This window comes from Oryctolagus cuniculus, chromosome 13 (assembly GCF_051225735.1).
Source record: "Oryctolagus cuniculus isolate XC-2025 breed Fujian yellow rabbit chromosome 13, ASM5122573v1, whole genome shotgun sequence".
Classification (NCBI taxonomy): domain Eukaryota; kingdom Metazoa; phylum Chordata; class Mammalia; order Lagomorpha; family Leporidae; genus Oryctolagus; species Oryctolagus cuniculus.
The window spans coordinates 47,181,561-47,204,748 of record NC_142879.1 but is presented as its reverse complement, the minus strand read 5'-3'; the positions used below and the strand labels follow the sequence as shown (position 1 = coordinate 47,204,748).

Genomic DNA, 23,188 nt, shown 5'->3' with positions numbered 1-23,188 from the left:
TCAGCTTTATTCTGGGAACTCTTGTTCTGTGTTTTCAGCAGTCACTAGGATTTCCCATGTTTAAAATTGTGGGTCTTATTTAACAGAAAGTTTACAGAGAAGATTTTGAGAAGGAGATTAAAGGGAGGTCTTCGCTGGATTTAGACAAGACTCCAGAGTTCTTACACGCAAAGTACATCACCAACCTTTTGAGGGAGGTAAGCTCCTGCTGTTTTCTATTAAATATCTCCAAAGAGAAGAAATAACTCAGGAAATGCTTACCAGTTCTCTTCTGATTGAGTGTTTGAGATGTTAACTCTTTTTTCTTTTTTCTCATTCTAATCTTTATTAATAATGTTTTACATGCTCATTAAAATCAGCAATGTCTATATGAACATTTCCATTTTAAATGGAGGGAAGAAGTCACCCAGATTTCCTTGAAAAACTTGAAAAAATATTCATTTTTTTGTTTTGTTTTATTGTAGCTGAGAAATGCTATAAGTGGTTGGTTTTATAGCTTTATAGCAGTTAGGTTTTTTTTTTTTTTAATGTTTCATTTGATTTACTTAGAAAGGGGAGAGAGAGAGAAGAGAGAGAGAGAGAGAGAGAGAGAGAGAGAGATCTTCCGTTAGCTGGTTCAGTTCCCTAATGCCTGTAATTTCCAGGGTTAGGCCAGGCTGAAGTCAGGAATCAGGAACTCCATCCAGGTCTCTCATGTGAGTGGCAAGGACCCAAGCACCTGAGTCATCACTCAGTGCCTCCCAGGGCACACATTAGCAGGAAGCTGGATCAGAAGCGAAGTAGCTGGGACTTGAACCAAACCAGCACCCTAGTATTGATGAAAGCATCCCAAGTAGCACCTTAACTCCAAATAGCAGTGTGTGTTTTAAAATTCTGAATACCGGTGGGACAAGCTTGATTCTTTCAAATTTAGTTCTTATGAACAGTCTCTTAGCCACAGCTGTAGCTTCCCTGTAGGATTGTCATAACATCTGCTATCAGAAGTGAGATGCACACACTTAAGATCTGGATAAATTGTGTATTACTTATAAGTCCTTTGTGTTCTCAGTTGGGGAAATATTTTTCATTTTATTCTCCCCTAAGCTTAATGTTTTGCCTCACAATTAATAATATATTAACTACGCTGAATGTGAAGTTGCTCAAATCTAACCATTAAAAATGAGTTCATGGTCCAGCTCTTTAAAAGCTTCTCTGTTTTCTACATGTCTGAAAAAGTGTCTTGGAGTTCTTTCAAGTCTGTCTAAATATGTTCTTATATTGAGGGATGCTTCCTCTTAATATAAATGGAATATCTATAAATTATATACGTACTATGATAATATGTAGTATAGGTTGTGTGAGATAGGTTATAAATGGAATATATATGTAAAATGGAAAGTGAAATTCCATTTCACCCTGAATTTTCCAAATGAAGAAAGTATTGCTGAGAGAAATGTCTTATACCAGTGAAATAGAGGAGAACAACATTATGTGTCTAGAAGTACAGTCATGATCTTCTGTAATAAGCAGATGCTGTTTTACTGGCTCTGGAAATTTAATGTGATTCCCTGTTGTGACGTATGTTGTGCTGTGCTGTCTCTTCTCACTTTTAGTGCCTATACCATTTTTTGAGGTTGAAGGCTAAACAAATGGCAGCTTCCTACCTTTATTTTTTTGTGTTTTAAAAGTTTGAGGTTTTTATATGACTTTTTTCTTTGAAAGATTTATTTATTTATTTGAAAGTCAGAGTTACACACACACACACAGAGGAATCTTCCCTCTATTGGTTCACTCCCCAGTTGGCTGCAATGGCTGGAGCTGAGCTGATCTGAAGCCAGGAGCCAGGAGCTTCTTCCGGATCTTCCACATGGGTGCAGGGGCCCAAAGACTTGGGCCATCTTCTACCGCTTTCCCAGGCCACAGCAGAGAGCTGGATCAGAAGTGGAGCAGCTGGGACTCGTACCGGCGCCCATATGGGATGCCAGCACTGCAGGCAGTGACTTTACCCGCCAACCCCTTATATGACTTTTGTTTTAAAGGAGAATCCTTTTTATCATTTGTATACAAATGACAGGGAGATCCATTTTAAGATTCATTAATAATTTTCATACATGCGATTGCCTTTTTCTTCTACTCCTCTTTTTTTTTTTTTTTTTTTTGGACAGGCAGAGTGGACAGTGAGAGAGAGACAGACAGAGAGAAAGGTCTTCCTTTTGCCGTTGGTTCACCCTCCAATGGCCGCCGCAGCCAGTGTGCTGCGGCCGGCACACCGCGTTGATCCGAAGGCAGGAGCCAGGTGCTTCTCCTGGTCTCCCATGGGGTGCAGGGCCGAAGCACTTGGGCCATCCTCCACTGCACTCCCTGGCCACAGCAGAGAGCTGGCCTGGAAGAGGGGCAACCGGGACAGAATCCGGCACCCCGACCAGGACTAGAACCCGGTGTGCCGGCGCCGCAAGGCGGAGGATTAGCCTATTGAGCCGCGGCACTGGCCTACTCCTCCTTTTGCTTGTTGTTTTAGACCTGTGGATTCAGAATGCATGCATCAGGATAGAGAAGGCCCAAGAATTTATTGCACTAATCTGCCAGAGGCTGCTGGGACTGAATGCTGTACAGTGGGTGACTTAAACAACAGCCAGTTCTCAGGGTTGTGCAGAATGGGAAGTCCAAGATCAAGGTGCACATTCGTTTCCTGGTGAGAGCCACTTCTTGGCCTGTTGTATGCATTAGCCCTTCCCTGTGGAAGCACAGGAAGAGACAGAGAACTCTGTTTCCTCCTCTCCCTTCCTAGAGACTTGTTAACCATCCTGGAGCCTGCACCTTCACAATCTCAACACCTAATTACCTCCCAAAGATCTCACCTCCAAATACCATCAACTTGGGAGTCAGAGCTTCAGTATATTTTAGGGGACTTAGGCATTCAGTCCATAACAACTATGATTAGAAATCTTCTGATGGGCCGGCGCCACGGCTCACTAGGCTAATCCTCCGCCTTGCGGTGCCGGCACACTGGGTTCTAGTCCCGGTCGGGGCACCGATTCTGTCCCGGTTGCCCCTCTTCCAGGCCAGCTCTCTGCTGTGACCCGGGAGTGCAGTGGAGGATGGCCCAAGTACTTGGGCCCTGCACCCCATGGGAGACCAGGAGAAGTACCTGGCTCCTGCCATCGGAGCAGCACGGTGCACCAGCGCGCCAGCCGCGGCGGCTATTGGAGGGTGAACCAACGGCAAAGGAAAACCTTTCTCTCTGTCTCTCTCACTGTCCACTCTGCCTGTCAAAAATAAAAAATAAAAAAAAAAAAAGAAAGAAATCTTCTGATGAAGTTACAGAGATGTCTAATTTTAAAAACAAGCTTTTGGTGACAATGAAATTATACTTTCCTTAAATGTAAGCATTTAGCTACAGATGGGTTTTACATTCCTTATTTTATGGCTTTTACATCTAGCATATTCAATGTATCATTTTATACTTCATTTAACTTGATTTCCCCCCATTGCCCTTTAACATTGCTAGATCCAGTATTTTTATTTCCATTTTTCCAGGCTGGACATCAAACATGAGTTTCTTAAGGTCTTCCTGAAGGTCACACAACCAAATAAGTGGCTTTCACCCAAGTCATTGACTTAGCACCATTTCCCAAATCATGAGTAGCCCATTACATCGTCTATTAAGCTATTAGTTGGGCAGAGGACAGGCTAATTTAATTATACTGGGCAAAGGGAAAATAACATGAAGTGAACCCTAGAATTAACTGGAACCAGATTTCTTGTCTTAAGAAGGACATTTTATCTTTCATCTTGAATGTTAGTCATAAATGAAGCTTGGATGATTAGGAGTAAGATATCTGTTGTTTCTGAATGTAGATAAGTAAGAAACAAGCACTTTGTTAGCAGAGGAAAAAAAGTTATGTATAAGATTTATTGATTTGTTTAGGATATTTTTATCTAGTTAAAATCCATTATTAAAATAGGTAAAGTTCAAACTAAATATTATCAATCTGTAAGTAAATATATGGTTTTACAAATCTTTGAGTAAAATGCAAGTCTTTTCTTTAATTTTGGCTATATCAAACCTTTTGATTTTGTGATTTTCCATTCTTCTCAACTACATTCTTTTTGTAACTCATATTTTATAGATAGCTTTCAAAGAAGTACTCCAAATAAGAAGCATGTATGCTTAAGATCTTTCTCATGGTTTTAAGAAAGGACATCTTTTTATAAAATCCACTTCAGTACCAAAACATATTAGGAGAAAGGATGAAAGGGAGGAAAAAATAAAAAGAAATGGCTAATATTGGAAGCCACTCTGAAGCTGACGGAGGAGAAATGAAGTGTCTGCACGAAACAAGCATGAATCGCAGCTGTCTGATTCGTTTTATTCCTCGTAATGCTTCCTCCTCCTCTGATCTCTGGGAAACATGTAAAACAGTACACTGCGTAATGTGATTCCTCATAAGTTTTGAACTGTGCATTCTTGTCTTACAGAAGGAATATAAAAAAGATTTGGAAAATGAAATAAAAGGGAAAGGAATGGAACTCAGTTCAGAAGTTCTCGATATTCAGAGAGCAAAGCGAGCATCTGAAATGGCCAGCGAGGTGAGTATATTTAATAACTTGGAATATAATACCTTTCAGCTAATTTTCTTCACCTGTAACTCTTTCTCAAACATTGTATACATATGTGGATAACTATAAGCAGCCATGTCTTAGTAATCCTTCCCTAGACAATCAATACTCGCAATCTCTTTTCTTTGTGGTATGAGAAAAATGGCCATTTTCTCATTTTAGAGAAAATCTGTATAATAAAACAAAATAGCCTTCTGAGATTTGACTTACGCTTTTAAACAAGTAAAAGACCAAAGATTAGGCAGGTGTAGTATCATGGTCTGTCTGTTACCGCAGGTGCCAAGTGCACGGGCTCTTGGGCTCATAACGCAGTTGACTCTTCTGTCCTTCCCTTGGTGGTGGAATGAGCTCCAGTGACCCTCGTTATCAGATGATAGCACCTGCTTCTCACTTCATGAGACCTTCAAAGAAGAAGGAATGGAGTTTCTCTGAAGTGCTTTCTGTCCTTTAATCCCTATGTTATGTTATTGCCTGGGTGTCACATAATGGTACTGTGCTTCGAGGAGAAATCTACTGAGTTTGGCACTGAAAAAGCTTCAGGCTTTGTCCCCATGTGTAAATCAGCTGTGGTGGTGATGCTGACGACCGCCTTGTTGCTCAGATGAAAGCAGCCCAACTCAAGTTGGGTTCAGCAACAAAGGAAATGTGTTTAGCGCTCAGAATAGAAAGGTCTGAAGATGGAGTTTGCTTCAGGTTGGAGTTCAGGTGGTGTCTGTCCCCTTCGCCTGTGGCTTCTGTTGTCTTCTTTCCTGGCTTCACTGTTGGGAGGCTGGCTCCATGTGATGACCCTATTAACCAGATACCCTGTGTATGGGTGGTCATCCCAATGGGAAGTGAGCCATTAAGGTCCTGGGATTGAGTCTCCTAGGATCAACCTCTGTCCTGTGTTCCCAACTCATGCAATCTTTGTGTCAGGAGTTTGGTGAGTGTAATGTGCTGATTGGCCTCTCATGGTTACTGATTTGTTTAGTTAATGCCCTATGTCATTTAACAGTGTCTTTAGCACAAAATATTTTAAATTCTTAAATATTTCAAAAATGCACATTAATCTTAAAAAAGCATTTTAGGGCCAGTGCTGTGGCGTAGCAGGTAAAGCCACTGCCTTCAGTGCTGGAATCCCATATGGGTGCCAGTTCAAGACCCAGCTGCTCCACTTCCATTCCAGTTCTCTGCTATGGCCTGGGAAAGCAGTAGAAAATGGCCCAAGTCTTTGGGCCCATGCACCCGCATGGGAAGACCGGGAGGAAGCTCCTAGCTCCTGGCTTCAGATCAGCGCAGCTCTGGCTGTTGCAGCCAATTGGGGAGTGAACCAGCGGATAGAAGACCTCTCTCTCTCTCTGCCTCTCCTTCTCTCTCTGTGTAACTCTGACTTTCAAATATATAAATAAATCTTTTTTAAAAAAAGCATTTTAGGGCCCAGCATTATAGCACAGCAGGTTAAACCACTATTTGCAATGCCAGCATCCCTTATCAGAGTGCCAGTTTGAGTCCTGGCTGCTTGGCTTCAGATCCAGGTCCCTGCTAATGTGCCTGGGAAGGCAGAGGAACAAACCCACATTCTTGGATTCCTGCCACCCATGTGGGAGACCCTGATGGTGTTTTTGGTTGTTTCTGGCTTTGGCTTAGTCCAGCCCCAGCTGTTGTGGACATTTGGGGAATAAACCGGCAGATGGATGGTCTGTCTCTCCCTTTTTCTGTGTCATTCTGTCTTTCAAATAAATAAATAAATAAATCTTCAAAAGCAGTAAAAAGCATTTTAGTGGAATTAACAATATGTGCAAGGAGTACAGAGGTGAAGGAAGTCTGTGACCCAAAGTGTCTGGATGGAGAGAGGTCAGAGGGAATTCCCTGGAAGAAGATGGAGCTGCTGGTCATAGACAGCAGATGTCCACTGGGCAGTTTTTGGTCTCTGGCCCATGCTGTCATCATATGGCATCTCCATGTTGTAATCTTTGGCAAGCTCTTCTTTTTTAACAGCATTTATTTAATAAATATAAATTTCATAGGTACAGCTTTTTGGAATATAACTGTTCTCCCCCCCCATACCCCTCATCCCACCCCCACTCCTGTCCCACCTCCTACTCCCTCTCCCATCTCATTCTTCATTAAGAATCATTTTTAATTATCTATATATGCAGATCAACTCTATACTAAGTGAAGATTTCAATAGTTTGCACCCACACAGACACAAAAAGTATAAAGTACTGTTTGAAGACTAGTTTTACTGTTAATTCTCATAGTACAACTTATTAAGGACAGAAGTTCTACATGGGGAGCAAGTGCACAGTAACTCCTGTTATTGATTTAACAATTGACACTCTTATTTATGATGTCAGTAATCACCCGAGGCTCTTGCCATAAGCTGCCAAGGCTGTAGAAGTCTCTTGAGCCCACAAACTCCAACATTATTTAGACAGGGCCATAATTAAAGTGGGAATTCTCTCTTCCCTTCAGAGAAAGGTGCCTCCTTCTTTGATGGTTCCTTCTTTCCACTGGGATCTCACAGAGATCTTTCATGTAGATATTTTTTGCCACAATGTCTTGGCTTTCCATGCCTGAAATGCTCTCTTGGGCTTTTTAGCCAGATCTGGATGTCTTAAGAGCTGATCTGAGGCCAGAGTGCTAGTTAAGGTGTTTGTCATTATATGAGTGCTGTGTGGCCTGCTTCCCATGTTGGATCATTCTCTCCTTTTTAATTCTATGTATTGTTATTACCAGACAGTTGGTCTTATTTATGTGATCCCTTTGACACTTATTCCTATCTTTATGATCAATTATGCACTTAAAATGATCACTTTAACTGGTACAATAGCATTAGCACCTGCAAATTTAATGGGATTTGGAATCCCATGGCAAGTTTTTAGCTTTACCCTTAGGTGTAAGTCTGTGGGAATATGTGCCAAACTGTACATCTCTTCTCTTATTCCCACTCTTATTTTTCACAAGGATCAATTTTCAATTGGATTTAAACATCTAAGAGTAGTTCTATGTTAAGTAGAGTTTAACCAATGGTATTAAGTAGAAAAAGAAAATACTAAAAAGAATAAAATAGTAAGTGTCGCTCCCCGTCTTCGTGGAGGAACGACACAGGACCCTGCCTAGGCTTCATATCCGAGTCACGGCACCATTATGTCGCTCCCCCTCTTCATGGAGGAACGACACTAAACCCTGCCTAGGCTTCATATCCAAGTCACGGCACCATTATGTCGCTCCCCCTCTTCGTGGAGGAACAACACAGGACCCTGCACTATTCTTTTGTCTGCTTGGCCCTTCCCGGGTTTGCTGCTGGTTCTTCCTGGGTTGGCTACCATCCCTTCCACCTCCGTGGAAGGGCGGTTCCCCCTGCCACTTTCCCCACTTCCGCAGGGGAGCGGCACACCGCTGGCTGGCTCTCTCGGGGGCTGCACAGGTGTTCCTTCAGATAGATGTTCCTGGTGCATGTTGTCTCTCTCCTCCTTTATAGTCCTCTTCCACCAATCCCAACTCTGCTACCCACATGCCGAGTACACTGCTCTCCAATCAGGAGCAGGTCCTACAGTTTATTGGTTGAACTGGAGGCAGCTGTGTAGAAGCTGTTTCCTCCTCTCCCAGCGCCATATTGTGGGAGAGCAGATGCATAGAATAAGTCTTAATTCCAGTAACTTAGTCTAGTCCGAGTTGCTCCCAGTTGCTCCCCACAAGTAAGCTGTTCCTCAACAGTCAGGACAAGGGCTGATCAAGTCATTCCTTCTCATAGTGTCAGTTTCACTTCTACAGGTTTCCTTTTAGATGCTCAGTTGTCACAGATCAGGGAGAACATATGATATTGTCAGTTTGGGACTGGGTTATTTCACTCAGTATGATGTTTTCCAGATTCCTCCATTTTGTTGGAAATGACTGGATTTCATTTTTTTTAACTGCTGTGTAGTATTCGATAGATTACGTATTCCATAATTTCTTTATTCAGCTCGGCAAGGTCTTCTATTAAGATGACATGTCTGGTCTACGTTCAGAAGTCAATCTTGTAATCATTTGTCCATAATACTTGGGACAACTGTTTTAAATTCTCAGTAGCAGAGTCTAGCCAGATGCCCATGAATGGCAAGGTGATGGCAGAAACAGTAGTAAATGAGGCCTTCTCAGGAAAGGGAGGAATTGATACGAGGTAAAGAAATGAAAAATCCAAAAGAAGTGTTCAGTTACTGTGCACCCCTCCGTGCTAGGCTTCATGCTATCTGCAGGTACTTTGACCTTTACAGTGGACAGATCCTGCCTGGAGCTGTTGTTATTCCCATATTGTGATGAATTTACCAGATATGATAAGGAACACTTCCAGCATCTATTGAGAGAGTCACAGCTTCAATTCCTTTCCTTTCTACTTGCACCTGCCGCCCTATCCTTTAGGTCCCAAGGCAGTTTGTTAGTGAAGATGAGTGCCTGGCAATTTCCTTTTTAATACGAAAAATCGTCAGAACTTTATATACCTTTCTTCAGTGAGAATAACAATGATAATTCAAAGCACTTTAGAAAACTTACTTCCAGGCTAACATTCCTAATACAAAGTAAGCTGTGTTTCTCTCTCTCTCTCCCTCCTCTCCTTCTCTCTCCCTCTATCTCCCCTTCTCCCCCATCCCTTCCTTCCTCTCTCCCCACCCGTCATCTTTTATAAATTTGGCAATTTTCGGGTATCCTTGACTATAGATAGTTGTTTCTCCCCCCAAGTGTCTGAATGTTATGAAGTGCTGCCTTTTACAGAAAGAATACAAGAAAGACCTGGAGTCAGAAATTAAAGGGAAGGGAATGCAAGTTGGCACTGACACCCTCGAAATCCAGCGTGCCAAGAGAGCTGCTGAAATCGCCAGCGAGGTGAGTGGCACAAGGGGTGCAAGCCATGAGACTCCTGTTCTGGAGTTTCACCAAGTGTATTGACAGTTTTCTTAGTGCTGGGGATTTCGCAAAGGTTTGTTGCTATAGTTTGGAATGGAAGTCATTTCAGATCATCATGTTTATATGAAAATTGATAGTTTCATATCCTTCACATCAAAGGAAAGAGGGAAATACATTTTAATAAACTACACACATACACACCTCTACACACTTTATTACATAATGAATGCTTTTCATGTTCATCTATGCTACGATAAATGTTTGCTTAATATATTTTTATTAAAGCCTAGATCACGTGTTACTTGACATATCTGTGATTTCAACTTTCTGAGCAAAAGTTGAGACTGTAATAGAACAATAGCCATTTCTGCGTGGTTGGATGTTTTTAATCTGTTGACTTCACCACCGTGTCTGACGTTTCTACAGAGTCAGCGATTTGGATTCAGGTATTATATATCCTGAATGACCACGTTCACTCCGCTAATACCATTTTCCTCTTCATGTGCTGCATGTAATAACAGGATGCTAATTTAGCGGTTTTGTCTTAGATGTTGTGAGATGATAGATATCCCGTAACAAAGATGTATGAGTCAGATTCCACGCGTAGTTTTCAACGGAAATGGCCCAGAACTGGCGGCACACCTCTTGAATTTCCCCAGCGATTGTGAGAGTGTGTAAGGGATCACTGAAGTGACGAATGTTGGGGATGCGGTGGTTCTGTGAGACGTATTCTGAGGAGAGAGCTGGGGTGCAGGTGGAGTTACTCACTTATCTCAAGGCTGCTTAGGAGGGGGCATCAGTGGGACTGTGCTGAGAGCTGTAATGTGGCCCTCGCAGTCAGCAAGAGCTCACTTGGATTAATCTCTGCCCAGGAAATCCAGAAGGCCACAGGTAGTTAATTGACTGCTTGCATCTCTTGGGTGGGGCACTGACAAGGAAGCAGGATGGCAATGATTGGCTTAGATGATAGAACCAGGAATGCTGTAGGGTTCTTGGCCTCTGAGGGTTCCATTTAGAGATGGTAGCCAAGAGCTGACTTGAAATCTCCCACACCTTTTGTCCTTCCCCAGTCTCTTCTCTTTGAGACAGGCCCATTGTTTAATTTTGCTATAGTGCCTTCCAGGTCTATTTTAATGTATGTATAAATTAGCATACACATGCATATAGATAGAACTAAAATATTTAAGTGGGGTCATATCATGCACTTTATTTATTTATTCATTTATTTATTTATTCATTTTTACTTAGTATCATGGGCCCTTTTCTGTGCATCCATGGATTCAGCTAACCATGAATCTAAAGTACTTGGGGAAAAAAGTTGTGCTGTGCTACACACACAGATCCTTTTTTTCCTTGCCATAATTCCCTGAAAAATATTCTATAACAGCTATGTAGATAGCATCACAGTATATCAGTTGTTACAAGTAATCTAGAGATGATTACTCGTATATGGAAGGATGTCTGTAGGTTATATTAGGCCATATGCAAATATTACACCATTTGATATAAGGGACTTGAGTATGCTTGGGTTTTGGTGTCTGTAGGGGGCCCTGGAACAAAACCCCACAGGTACTGAAGGACAACTATACGTTCTCTATCCAGCAGCCAGAATATTCTTTGATGAATTCATTGGGATTCTGTCACTCTCTTCATTTAGAAGCCCCTAGTGGTTTCCCATGTCCACAGCAAATCACACCACTTCTTCTGGTGTCCAGGATGCTGCCATGACTGGCCCCAGCCCAACCCCTCTCTCCCTGTTATGTGCTAGGCCCATAGGCCCCAGCCTGTGCCTGCATTGGTTTTTGGTTCTCCATGCAGCTCTGATGTCTTCCTGAATGTCCATACATGGTGAGCTCTTTCTCCCTGGGCTTCCAAGTGACTGGCTGCCCACTAACTATCAAATCACCACTTTTTTTAAAAAAAGATTTATTTTTATTTATTTATTTATTTGAAATTTAGGGTTACAGAGAGACACACAGAGAGACTTCCATCCACTGGTTCACTCTCCAAATGGACACAACAGCCATGGGTGGGCTGGGCCAGAGCCAAGGGCTGTATTCAGGTCTCCCACATGGGTGACAGGGGCCCAAGTACTTGGGCCATCTTCTGCTGCTTTCCCCAGTCCATTAGCAGGGAGCTGGATAGGAAGAGAAGCACCCATATGGGATGCCAGAGTTGCAGGCGACCCATTAACACCAAACGCCAGCCTCAAATCACTACATTTAAAATATATATATATATATATATATATATTTATTTATTTATTCATTTTCATTTTGTTTGAAAAGCAGAGAGACAAAGATCTTTAATTTGTTCTTTCATTCCCCAAATGCCCACAATAGCCAGGGCTAGACCAGGCCAAATTTAGGAACCAAGGTCTCCTGTGTGGGTGGCATGGACCCAAGTACTTGAGCCATCATATGGTGCCTTCCAGGGTGCATGTTAGCTGGAAAGGGGGTTGGAAGCAGCAGAGGTGGAACTTGAAGCAGTCACTCTGATACTGGATGTGGCCATCCGAAGCAGCGACTTACTGTGCCAATGCCCCGCCCTCAGATCACTACTTTGAGTTCTCCAAGATTTTTCTTATGATGATGAAGGGTTTGCATCCAGTATTAGTTTAAGGTTCCTTGGAGCAGGGGGTATAGAATTTAAGGCTAAAGAACATTTCAAAAATCACCCTTTGGGTTAGCATTTGGCCTAGTATTTAAGATGTCTGCCTCCCGTACCAGAGTGCTTGGACTTGATGCTTGGCTCCAGCTCCTGACTCCAGCTCCTGGCCCATGCAGGCCGGGCAGGCAGCAAGGATTGAGTTTTTGTCTCCCAATTTTGGCCTTGGCCTAACCCCAGCTGTTGTAGGCATTTGGAGTGTGAACCAGCGGATGGGAACATGCACTTTCTCTCTCTCCCTGCCTCCCTTCTCTGCCTCCAAAATAAATAAAGAAAAATTTTCTTTTAAATAATCCTCATGGGAGTGAGAGTTGAAACCAGTTAAAGCTTCCCTAGAGAAAGGAATGTAAAAAGAACAAACATTTTGTATTTTACCCTTTTACCTAAGAGCAGGCTTCTAAGACATACTTTTCTTATGAAAAGTTGGCTTGTTTTAATGGTATTTCCTTAGCATGATAATAGGTTTATTTACCTAATAATATGCTAATTTGGATCTCTGTGTTCTTTGGGACTGTATAGTAGGAACATAGAGCAAATTTATTTACTGAGCACCTAGAGAAAATACGCACAGAGGAGTTGGCTGTATCATGGTTACATGTAGTCAAAACCAATTTTGATAATGCTATTATTATCATTGCAATCCAAATACCTTATTTGCATATAATTGTCATCACATCATGTTCCATTTGGCCAAATTGTCAGACTCTCAAATCCTTTTCAGCTAAAGTTTAAGATTCTGGCAGTTTATTGTGTGTATGTGTTTATGATTTTTTATTTATTTGAAAGGCAGAGTTACAAAGAGAGAGGGAGGGGCTGGCATTGTGGCACAGTGGGTTAAAGCCCTGGCCTGAAGCGCTGGCATCCCATATGGGTGCTGGTTCTAGTCCCAGCTGCTCCTCTTCCAATCCAGCTCTCTGCTATGGCCTGGGATAGCAGTGGAGGAGGGCCCAAGTCCTTGGGCCCCTGTACCCACGTGGGAGACCCCGAAGAAGCTCCTGGCTCCTGGCTTTGAATCGGCACAGCTCCGGCTGTTGCAGCCTTCTGGGGAGTGAACCAGCAGATGGAAGACCTCTATCTCTCTGCCTCTGCCTCTCTCTGTAACTCTGTCTTTCAAATAAATAAAAATAAATCTTTAAACAAAAAAGAGAGAGATGGTTCACTCCCCAAATGGCTGCAATGGCCAGGGCTGGGCCAGGCTGAAGCAGGAGCCAGGAGCTCCATCCAGGTCTCCCACATGGGTTTGTCAGTTTGCTTTTAATATTTGAAGTTTATTTTTCAGGTACAATCCATGTAGTATGTTGTTACACTAATGACCCCAAATAGTTAAGCCTTCCTATATCTATAGAGTTTGACTGTGGGACTTTCCTTAGCCAATGGATGTTATGGAACATGGTTCAGAGGCACTTGGGCAGGAGGGTTTGCCCAAGGGTTCGTCTAGGAATGTGAGTGCCTTCAGGTGGTTGATTGAAACCTTCTGTGAGTTTTGTGGTATTTTGTTGTGTCACAATAGTAAATAACTGGCACAGCTGGTATCTTAACAAGTGTTTGAAACTCGAATTGGAAGCTTCCAATTGGAAGCTTCTTCCACAATCAATGCCTCAGTTTCCACATACGTTGTCCTTCCAATGAAACGTTTTGTCTCAGGGCTTTACACAGGTTTAATAAGAGCAGTTTTTAGAGACACCGTAATAACAGAATGTTATTATTCTGAAAGTTTAACATTATTACTTGAACTTCTATTTAGGAAAGTGAGACTAAGAGTCTAATAAAAGCAGATGGGATCATGAGATGAATACAGGGAGCAATACAGGATTTCTCTGAGACTGAGATCTTTGTTTATCATTTTTCCAAATTTAGAGCTTCTGGCTTGCCCCTGGACGCAACGGGTGAGATCAGAGGCAGCCTAGAAGTGCAGTAGGCCAGGCCATTCAGGTGTGTGTGCAAGTGCTGCTCTGTGAGTGCCCAGGGACAGAATGCACCGACGACACGGTTCTCAGGAAGCATCCTCATCCTCAAGTCGGGCATCCCTGTGACTGATTTACTTTTAGTTCTCAGACTGGGCTTTCTTCTTTGATTTTCAAAGCGGCTTCCAGCAGCTCCTGGGCTGCATCCTTCATCCATGTCCACAAGGAAAGAGGAAGCCTCCTCTGGTATCTTCTGGGGAAAAAGTACCCATCCTGAACCACTGAACCAGTATGACAGGGATGGGGATGGGCTGGAATAATTTATTTAAGCCAACCTCACCGCAGCTGAATGGCTTAGAACAAGGAGCGGTGAGGTACCCATTGGCTGTAATCAAGGAGACCAGGAAGGGTAAATGATGTGGTGAATCAACCAGCAATGACAACACTTTTAAAAATATATTTTGAGGGGTTGGCGCTACGGTGCTGCCAGTTAAAGCCTCAGCCTGCAGTGCCAGCATCTCATATGGGCGCCGGTTCAAGTCCTGGCTGCTCCTCTTCCAATCCAGCTCTCTGCCATGGCCTGGGAAAGCAGTGGAAGATGACCCAAGTGGTTGGGGCCCTGCACCCACACGGGAGGCCTGGAAGAAGCTCCTGGCTCCTGGCTTCGGATTGGTGCAGCTCCAGCCTTTGTGGCCATGTGGGGAGTGAACCAGTGGATGGAAGATCTCTTTCTCTCTCTTTCTCTCTCTCCCTCTCTCTCCTTTTCTCTCCCTCTCCCTCCCTCTCCCTCTCTCTCTCTCTCTGTCTCTCCTTCTCTCTGTGTGTAACTCTGACTTTCAAATAAATAAATAAACCTTTAAAATATATTTTGAGCAAAAAACAGCACTTTTACAGATATATTTTGTTGATATTTATCAACTGAGTTAGTTAATAACCAATAGTTTTATCAAGTTTACCAAATGGAAATACAAAATTTTCTACCAACTGGCTGTTTCCGTTCTTAATTCATATTAGTAGAAAAACACCTCCCATTGACTTGTGAATAAATCATTCCAAGTCATGTTCCTTTCCCAAGTAAAATTTCCTTCTTGTGCTAAAGAAATAAAAGCACAACTTAATGGCAAATTACGTGGCCCTGATAGCAACATCATGTCACAGAGTTTCAGTGCAGTTTTCCTAATGGTTTTAGAGCTCTCACTCTGTTTCATTTTCTGTAGAAAGACTATAAACGAGACCTGGAGACTGAGATCAAAGGGAAAGGAATGCAGGTCAGCACGGACACTCTTGACCTGCAGCGGGCTAAGAGAGCATCGCAGATGGCCAGCCAGGTAAGGGGGTAGTGGGATACAGAGTTTACAATGATACACTGGGTTGTGTCTAGAAAGAATCAATGTTACTATTCACATGGCTGGCATCCATATTCAGACACATAATGTCTTAATTGCTATCAAAGTTAAGCAGAGCTCTGAGATCATTTTCTCTTTTTTAGAAACAATATAAGAAGGACTTAGAAAATGAAATTAAGGGGAAAGGCATGCAAGTGAGCATGGACATCCCAGATATGCTTCGAGCCAAGAGGGCATCTGAAATCTATAGCCAGGTTGGTGGAGTGAGATGATCAATTCAAATGTCCCCTCATCACATTTGGTGTGTTTCTATGATTTGTATATTTTTGATGGTGTTGGCATTTAAAGTTAGTTCACTCTGTTGTTAACAAACTGGGGGCCAAATTTGATTCACCTTACTAACTAAAAGGAATGTGGTTGTAGATTCAATTCAGTGGGTGTTATGAAATGCCAGAGTCCCTCCTGTTTGTGGTACCCCTTGTTTTGAATCGTGGACATTTTGACCACAGATTGCACACTTGGCTTGAATTTCTCTTGCTGATACTCCAGAAAAAATTATTCCAAAGATTTGACTTTTAACTTTTTATTTCATAAGATTTATGATTATTAAAATTCTCTCTACATGAAACAATAGTGGCCAACACTGTCCTGCATATCAGATGAGAATTAATCTTAATTAAAAATAAGGGCAGAGCTATGTTTTCTTAAAATGTAAAGTATACTTGTCACATACCCTCTACAAAAACTGCATATGAGAGAAATAGTTGTCACAAAAGAAAATATGGAGGAAGAAGTTATTTATAAAATCTAACTTGGACAAAGATATTCATTAGTGGATAATATCCTTGCTGTAAATTTACACATGGGAAAATATACATGGGAAATAATGAATCCCAACAGAACAAAATAGTAATGGAATAAAATAAGAATGAAAAAAAAAAAAAAAACTAGAAATGGAAGAGCTATGTGATCCAACAATCCCACTACTGGGAATACACCCAAAAGGCAGGAACTCCTTGTATCAAAAAGACACATGTGCCACCATGTTTATAGCAGCAGTCTTCACAACAGTGAAAATATGGACTCAACCAAGGTGTCCATCATCAGGTGAATGGATAAAGAAAAAATATATATACTATGGGATGTTGTTCAGCTACATAAATAAGTATGGAATCCTGTCATTTGCAGCAAAATGGATGGAACTGGAGGACATCATATTGTGTGAAATAAGCCAGACAAAGAAAGACAAACACTGCATGTTCTCCCTTATATGTGGGAGCTAAAATTAAAAAAAAAAAAAAAAAAAACCTCAGTCTGAACACAAAGTGTTGACTACTGGAAACTTGGAGGGAGAAAAGGTTTTTGTATTAATAAAATAAGGTGAACCTGAGTGTGGCTTATTATGTGTGACCAAGATACTAGTAGGGGATGTTAATAGGGGAAATGGGGTGAAGGCTGTTATATGGGAACTCTTTGTATTACTACCTCACAATTTTTGTTTGGAAAATTTGAAATATATAATAAGTATTTTTAAAGCTATGATTTAGAGCCATGCAGTTTGTTAGACTTGGAGGATGTGGCATCTTTCTCCATCTGTATGTGTGTTTTATAACACATACACACAGAGCTTCAGCTTCATATTGACTGCTTGTGTCTTTTAGAAAAAGTATAAAGATGAAGCGGAGAAAATGCTCTCTAATTATTCCACTGCAGCAAATACTCCTGAAATGCAGCGAATCAAGACCACTCAACAAAATATTAGTGCGGTGAGTTTCAGGAAGTACTTGTATGCAATATTTTCAGTGTTCCTGCCTTCTGACTGTGACCCAAGAATTCCATGTGTAGGTGTGGAATTGTCCACTTGGGCATCATGTTAGTGCTCAAAAATTTTCATGTTTTGGAGCATTATGAATTTCAGATTTTTTTGGTTAGGGTTATTCGATCTATATTTCTTTTCAATTACTCTTTGAAATTTTATGTTGTGTTAGCAATGGCCTTTACTGTCACTGTCTCACTGTTGATTGCATTACTTGCATTTTCTGTTGAATCGATTATTTGCATTCAAAATAAAAGTATGAAATATTATCATAAGTTATAATTTATCATGATTGCTTTATAATTACAAGTTCACATTTTCCTCTTTTTGATACTGAATTTAAAAATTGAACTCAAGAAATAATCTTTTTAAAAACATTTATTTGAGAGGCACAGAGTTAGAAAAAGAGAGGGAACTAGCTCCCAGCTAGTGGTTCACTCCTCTAATACCCACAATGATTGGGGCTGGACTGAAGCCAAAGCCAGAGCTGGGAGCCAGGAATGAAATCCAGGTCTCCCATGTGGGTGTCAGAAACCCGATTACTTGAGCTATCACTGCTGTCTCCCATGGTCTATATTAGTAGTAAACTGGAGTCAGGAGCTGGAGGAGGAAATTGAACTCAGGGGCTACCATGTCAGATGTGGTCATCTTAGCCACTTGGCCAAACACCCAACTCGAGATCAGAAAAGAAATCCCAGTCTTCTACCAGATTTTTCTCTGAAGATGACAGTAGTCATATGAAGTAATTTCTTTCCCGATAATTGCTTATTTACATGGATAGTATATCTAGGGATTACTAGTTCATAACCAATTCCTAAAAGTTTATATTTTTGTTTTGCAGAGTAGAAATCTCATCAGCATCATTAATTAAGAGACTGAGCCTATGGTTAGTGGATGTGTAAACTTGAATTCTCTTCTAAAATCATAAAAAAAATTGGCTACACAGCCAATGTAGTAATGGAGAATTATCTGAGTTATTTAGTAGTTAAGCAAATGTCTCATGAAAATGTATGAACTATTAAGTTTGAGGACTTCTGGAATATTTTCCAATTCCTAATTACTTGGCAAGCTCTGGCTCTCAAGGTGTGCTGGTCAGGAGCCTCGGGGGCTCTGGGGAGAGGGTCAGGCTATGCTCAGAAAGGGAAAATCTCACTGACTGGATCAGGGGAAGAGGCTGTTTTGCCCAGGACTCCAACAAGTCCGCAGTAGTCTGGATTTCTAGCTTGCGGAGGAAAGCACCTGTCATACTGTACTCTCCCACCCACAATGGCGCCCACACGTCAAGGGGTTCTGTCCTCCTGTGTCTGTCTTGTGGTCACTCTGTCTTTCTGCAGAGCACTTTTTGTTTTCTTTGTGTTTGGAAAGGGCAGATGCTGAAAAACACAGAAAGATAGGTAGGAAGGTTAATAAGTCAGTGGAAGTGGAAGAAAATAGATGGAACCAATGTGGATGGCAGAGCTGATGTTGTCTGAAAAGCACAAGAGCATCTTGGTATTTGGAGAATAGTAATTGTTTAACATTTCATGCTGCTTTTGAACAAAATGGAACTGCTTAGGGAGCTTTGGTAGTATGTGTTTTGATTTTTCTCATGTCTATTTATTTATTTATTTATTTATTTTGACAGGCAGAGTGGACAGTGAGAGAGAGAGAGACAGAGAGAAAGGTCTTCCTTTGCCGTTGGTTCACCCTCCAATGGCTGCCACGGCTGGCGCACCGCGCTGATCCGATGGCAGGAGCCAGGTGCTTCTCCTGGTCTCCCATGGGGTGCAGGGCCCAAGCACTTGGGCCATCCTCCACTGCACTCCCTGGCCACAGCAGAGAGCTGGCCTGGAAGAGGGGCAACCGGGACAGAATCCGGTGCCCTGACCGGGACTAGAACCCAGTGTGCCAGCGCCACAAGGCGGAAGATTAGCCTAGTGAGCCATGGCGTCTCATACATGTCTTTAACATATATTTTTATTTGATGAATGAAATTCTACTTTACTAACTTATATAATTAAAGCAAATAATTTGCAGCCAGGCAGGATACCAGCCATGCTCTAGAACAGGCATCAGAGGGTTATTAGTATGACCATGGCATGTGAGACCAAAGTTGCACACTTATTGTCATATGACTCATATAATGTTACTCCTCATAAGTAGAAGCAGTGCTCTTATCACTATAAGACCTGAGAAATTGTCTTTCTTTTATAAGAATCAGATCTAGGACTTGAATTCTAATACGCTTATAGTTATTTTCTTTGTCTTATCATAAAGGTATTTTATAAGAAAGAAGTGGGAGCCGGCACAGCAGTAACAGACACGCCAGAGATGGAGCGAGTGAAGAAAAATCAGCAGAATATTAGCTCAGTAAGTTTTCTATAGCATCAGTTATGCTTTCTAAAAGCAGACACAAGCTTGGTAAATGTTTGTAGTTCATTCCTTAACTGACTGCATTTTTCTTTCCTTCTTCGCTTGAGTGTACTGCTGTTTGATCAAATATCAACGTCTGACTTTCAGAATGAAAAGTGTATCCTTGTTCTCATTGAACTTAAATCACCATTTCATTCTGATACATCATGGTGAAGAAGCGAGAGATCACAGAAAATCTAGGACTACATTTCATCTTTTTGCACAGAATTTTAGCTGTATGAATATTTCAGAGAAAGAATACATTTTAGAACCTCTCTACAACTTGGAGGAAAGAAATTTTTACTTTATAGAATGGTTATAAAAGTCCCAGAACATTTATGATGAATAATTGCTGTCCTTACCAGTAGGTAATGTTCCATATACATTTAGTATATTAGTTTTTTTTTTTTTTTTTTGTCAAGGAAGTAAATTTTAAAAAGGAGGTTCTGTCCTTAAACCCCCTTCCCTTACTTCTCTCTTCATTTCCCCTGGAGACAGAAGCTCCCAGAATTTTTCTATAAGCAATCCAAGTAGAACCGCCAAGATGCAGCTGGTCCTTTTGTGGCATTCTGAGAACATGAGCTCATGTGTGTGGGGAGCGAGTAGGAGAGGAAGGTGGTGCTGTAATAAAACATGCTTCGAAATGAAATGAGAAAAAGTCTGAGGGAGACCAGGCCAATAAAGTCTGTGCAGCGGCTGGATAATGCTATCTCCTGCAGAAAGCTGGGGAAAAGGACCGGAGGCGGGAGAAGGGGAGGGGGCGTCGGGAGGGGTGGGCTCGGTTGGGTCTGCAGGAGAAGCTGGTTTGGGAGAGAAGTGCAGCATGCCGGTTTGCTCCGCTTTCAGGTGGGAAGACAGGAAGTGTGCCCATCCGGGTACTGCGATAAATGTTGTAAATGCTCTGTAGCCTACAATGAAGTGACTGTGCCATTTGATGAGTTTCGAGTGCAATGAAAAACAAAAATGTTCCTTTCTAATCATGTTTTGCTCTTCACCCGAGGAAAATCACACGAGGTAGTACAGTATATCATTTCTTCTCCCAGCATCCCAAAGCCTCTCCTAACAAACAATAAATGCAGAGTCCCAGTGTCTCTGTGAGGCTGGGCCGTAAACTCCTGCTTAGTATTCAAATGGAAACTTGCCCTTTCAAGATTAGCCAGATCTGTCAAACCAAGATATGATTTTCTAACATTTAAACATCTCGACATTTTCTGTCTCCAGGGTACAAGCCTTTTAGCTATTAGCTCTCTGTGTTAAGAACTGGTTTTCAATTTTATTTAGAAGTAGCCTTTCTCAGTGAACTTTCAGTTTAACTATTGTGGGCCTGGGCTAATATTGACATTGTTGCTCATATTAAATCCACAGACAATAAGGCAGAGAAGGTACCTGAGGCACTGAGGTAGCTTCTTGATGACAGCGTGATTTTGGCTTTGTAATGAAACATTACGAAGTGCCCTGTGAACATGTGCAATTTTTATATCTGTTGAAATTTTTAAAAATAATGTAAAATAGAAAGTCATTTTAAGTATTATCAAAATGATTTTGAAACCATGTTTTATGTCATTTTAAACTTTGGCTACATTTCAACATGTGCCTCTCAGGCCTAGCCTGTCCTGTATATTTGCATATATGTGTGCTTTTCCTCAAATGCAACGTCCGTGAATTCCAGACATATAAAATCCACCTGAAATGATGGCATCACTGATCACATAAGCTCAAAGAGCTGCTCCTTGTCCCAGGCAGAGCCATGTGCGCCTATTACCGCTTCTGTGTTGGGTCTTCCTCTGAATAAATCTGAAGGGCGCGCTCTGGAATGAAGTGGATGCCAGAACACAGGGCTGCTTTTCATGACAGGACGGTGTGCATAGAAGGCGCCTCCCGACTTTCTGGCCCTCGCCTTTCTTACGGCAGTTTGTGCTTCCAGTACATTTCTATCCATCTCCCATTTTTTTTCTGTCTTTTTTTTTTATTATTATTGTGGTCACTTTATTTGTTTTCTTTATTCTGCATAATTTACGAGCTCTTATTCAGACAAGGAGTGATCCCAAGATTCTGTAACTAATTCAGTGTGACTTTGCCTTTAAATACATGTTAAATTTTAATTAACACAAGTAGATAGAAACTGCTGCTCAGATAGAACATAACAAACTGCTATGTGAAGATACTTTGCAAAGTTTTCTGTGCATCTGCATAATGATAAAATTCCTTTTCCTGGTAACATTTGCTTATTTTAATTAAGGAAGACCTCCAATAACAGGTAGGTGAATAGACATGAATTTGCATGTACTTTAGGATAAAGGAACCCTGAAAACATCAGATGAGATAAAAAAAAAATGCATCCTGTTGAAGAAAAAGCAGTGTTGGAATTTTTAAAATTCGATTATGTTTAGTTCCAAATATAGAATTCTTGAGTATTTTAAGCTTTATGTAGACCAAAGTTAACACAATATTCTTATAAATTCTGCAGGTGAAATACAAAGAAGAGATTAAACAGGCAACAGCAATTTCTGACCCTCCAGAGCTAAAGAGAGTTAAAGAAAACCAGAAGAACATCAGCAATGTGATTTTATTTCCTAAGTATTTTTTTCTCTTCTGTTATATAAAATACATAAAGAGAGCATGACACCTGTACAGGTAAAGCCCCATTTCATGAATACCATTGCAAGAGGGTCAGATCCTCGAACATGGAGATGACACTCCACACATCTGGTACACACATCTGATGTCCTCTGGGACACATAGCCCAAAGCTTTGTGTATGTTTATTGATAAAAGAAATGTATGAATGGATGTGCTGTTTTTGTTTTTGAGAGAATTCAAAGATGAGTGAGATACACTGTAAGGTTAGGAAGCCTAGGAGATGCAAACATCGGAATAAATACCTTATGCATTATTAAGTTCTATAACAATAATTAACTGTTGCATGTTTACTATGCTTTTTGAATATATTACAGTAGGGAACCCAGAGAAGGAAGGCTTTCTCCAGGGGAGAGAGGAACAGCCTTGGAGAAGGAGTAACAGTGGAGTTAGATATTGAAGAACTAATCAAGGTCTGGTGTAGATTTTGTGAGGAAAAGCATTCCTGACAGAGCAGATTTAATATGTTCAGGATCCTCGGGCAGGTGTTTAGGATGCCTACATCCCAAATTGAAGGACTTGGGTTTGAAACCTGACCTTGGCTCCTGACTTCAGCTTCCTGCTAATGCAGACCCCGGGAGGCAGTGGTCATGGCTCAAGTAGTGGGGTTTCTGTCACCACTGGAGATCTGGATTGAGTTCTGGCTCCTGGCTTCAGCCTACCCCCAACCTTGACCTTTGAGGGCATTCTGGGGAGTGAACCAGGGCGTACGTGTTGGCTTTTCCTCTTTCTCTCTGTTTAGCCCTCCCTCTTTCTGTGTCTTCCTGCCTCATAAATAAGTATGTAATAGGTTCAGAACCAAGCAAGGCCTGTTCAAGGAGAAGTTTGAGTGTGATGCTTACCTGGAGTGAATAGTGGCAGGGGGTGCTGATGGAGAGGGAAGTTGTGATACCAATCATAAAGAAGTGGTGTGTAGTCCTACAGAATCCCAAAAGTGTGCCTCATAGATCATTATGCATTTAA

At 41.5% G+C, this 23,188-nt stretch overlaps 1 protein-coding gene across 13 annotated transcripts in view; it reads left to right on the top strand.

Moving 5' to 3' along the window:
• NEBL (nebulette) overlaps positions 1–23,188 on the top strand; it is a 395,196-nt gene that overhangs the window by 337,935 nt on the left and 34,073 nt on the right. For 10 of the 13 annotated variants that reach the window (XM_089311550.1, XM_089311552.1, XM_089311553.1 and 7 more), the window contains 8 exons: positions 87–197; positions 4,459–4,569; positions 9,334–9,444; positions 15,254–15,364; positions 15,526–15,636; positions 17,044–17,148; positions 19,455–19,547; positions 22,057–22,149. The exons of 2 other annotated variants lie outside the window; for them this stretch is intronic. In XM_089311550.1, the coding sequence (XP_089167676.1) occupies positions 87–197; positions 4,459–4,569; positions 9,334–9,444; positions 15,254–15,364; positions 15,526–15,636; positions 17,044–17,148; positions 19,455–19,547; positions 22,057–22,149 (846 nt within the window). Of the gene's footprint in view, positions 1–86; positions 198–4,458; positions 4,570–9,333; positions 9,445–9,776; positions 9,912–15,253; positions 15,365–15,525; positions 15,637–17,043; positions 17,149–19,454; positions 19,548–22,056; positions 22,150–23,188 lie in introns of those variants that run through there. One more of the 13 variants, XM_089311556.1, reaches the window with a different exon arrangement.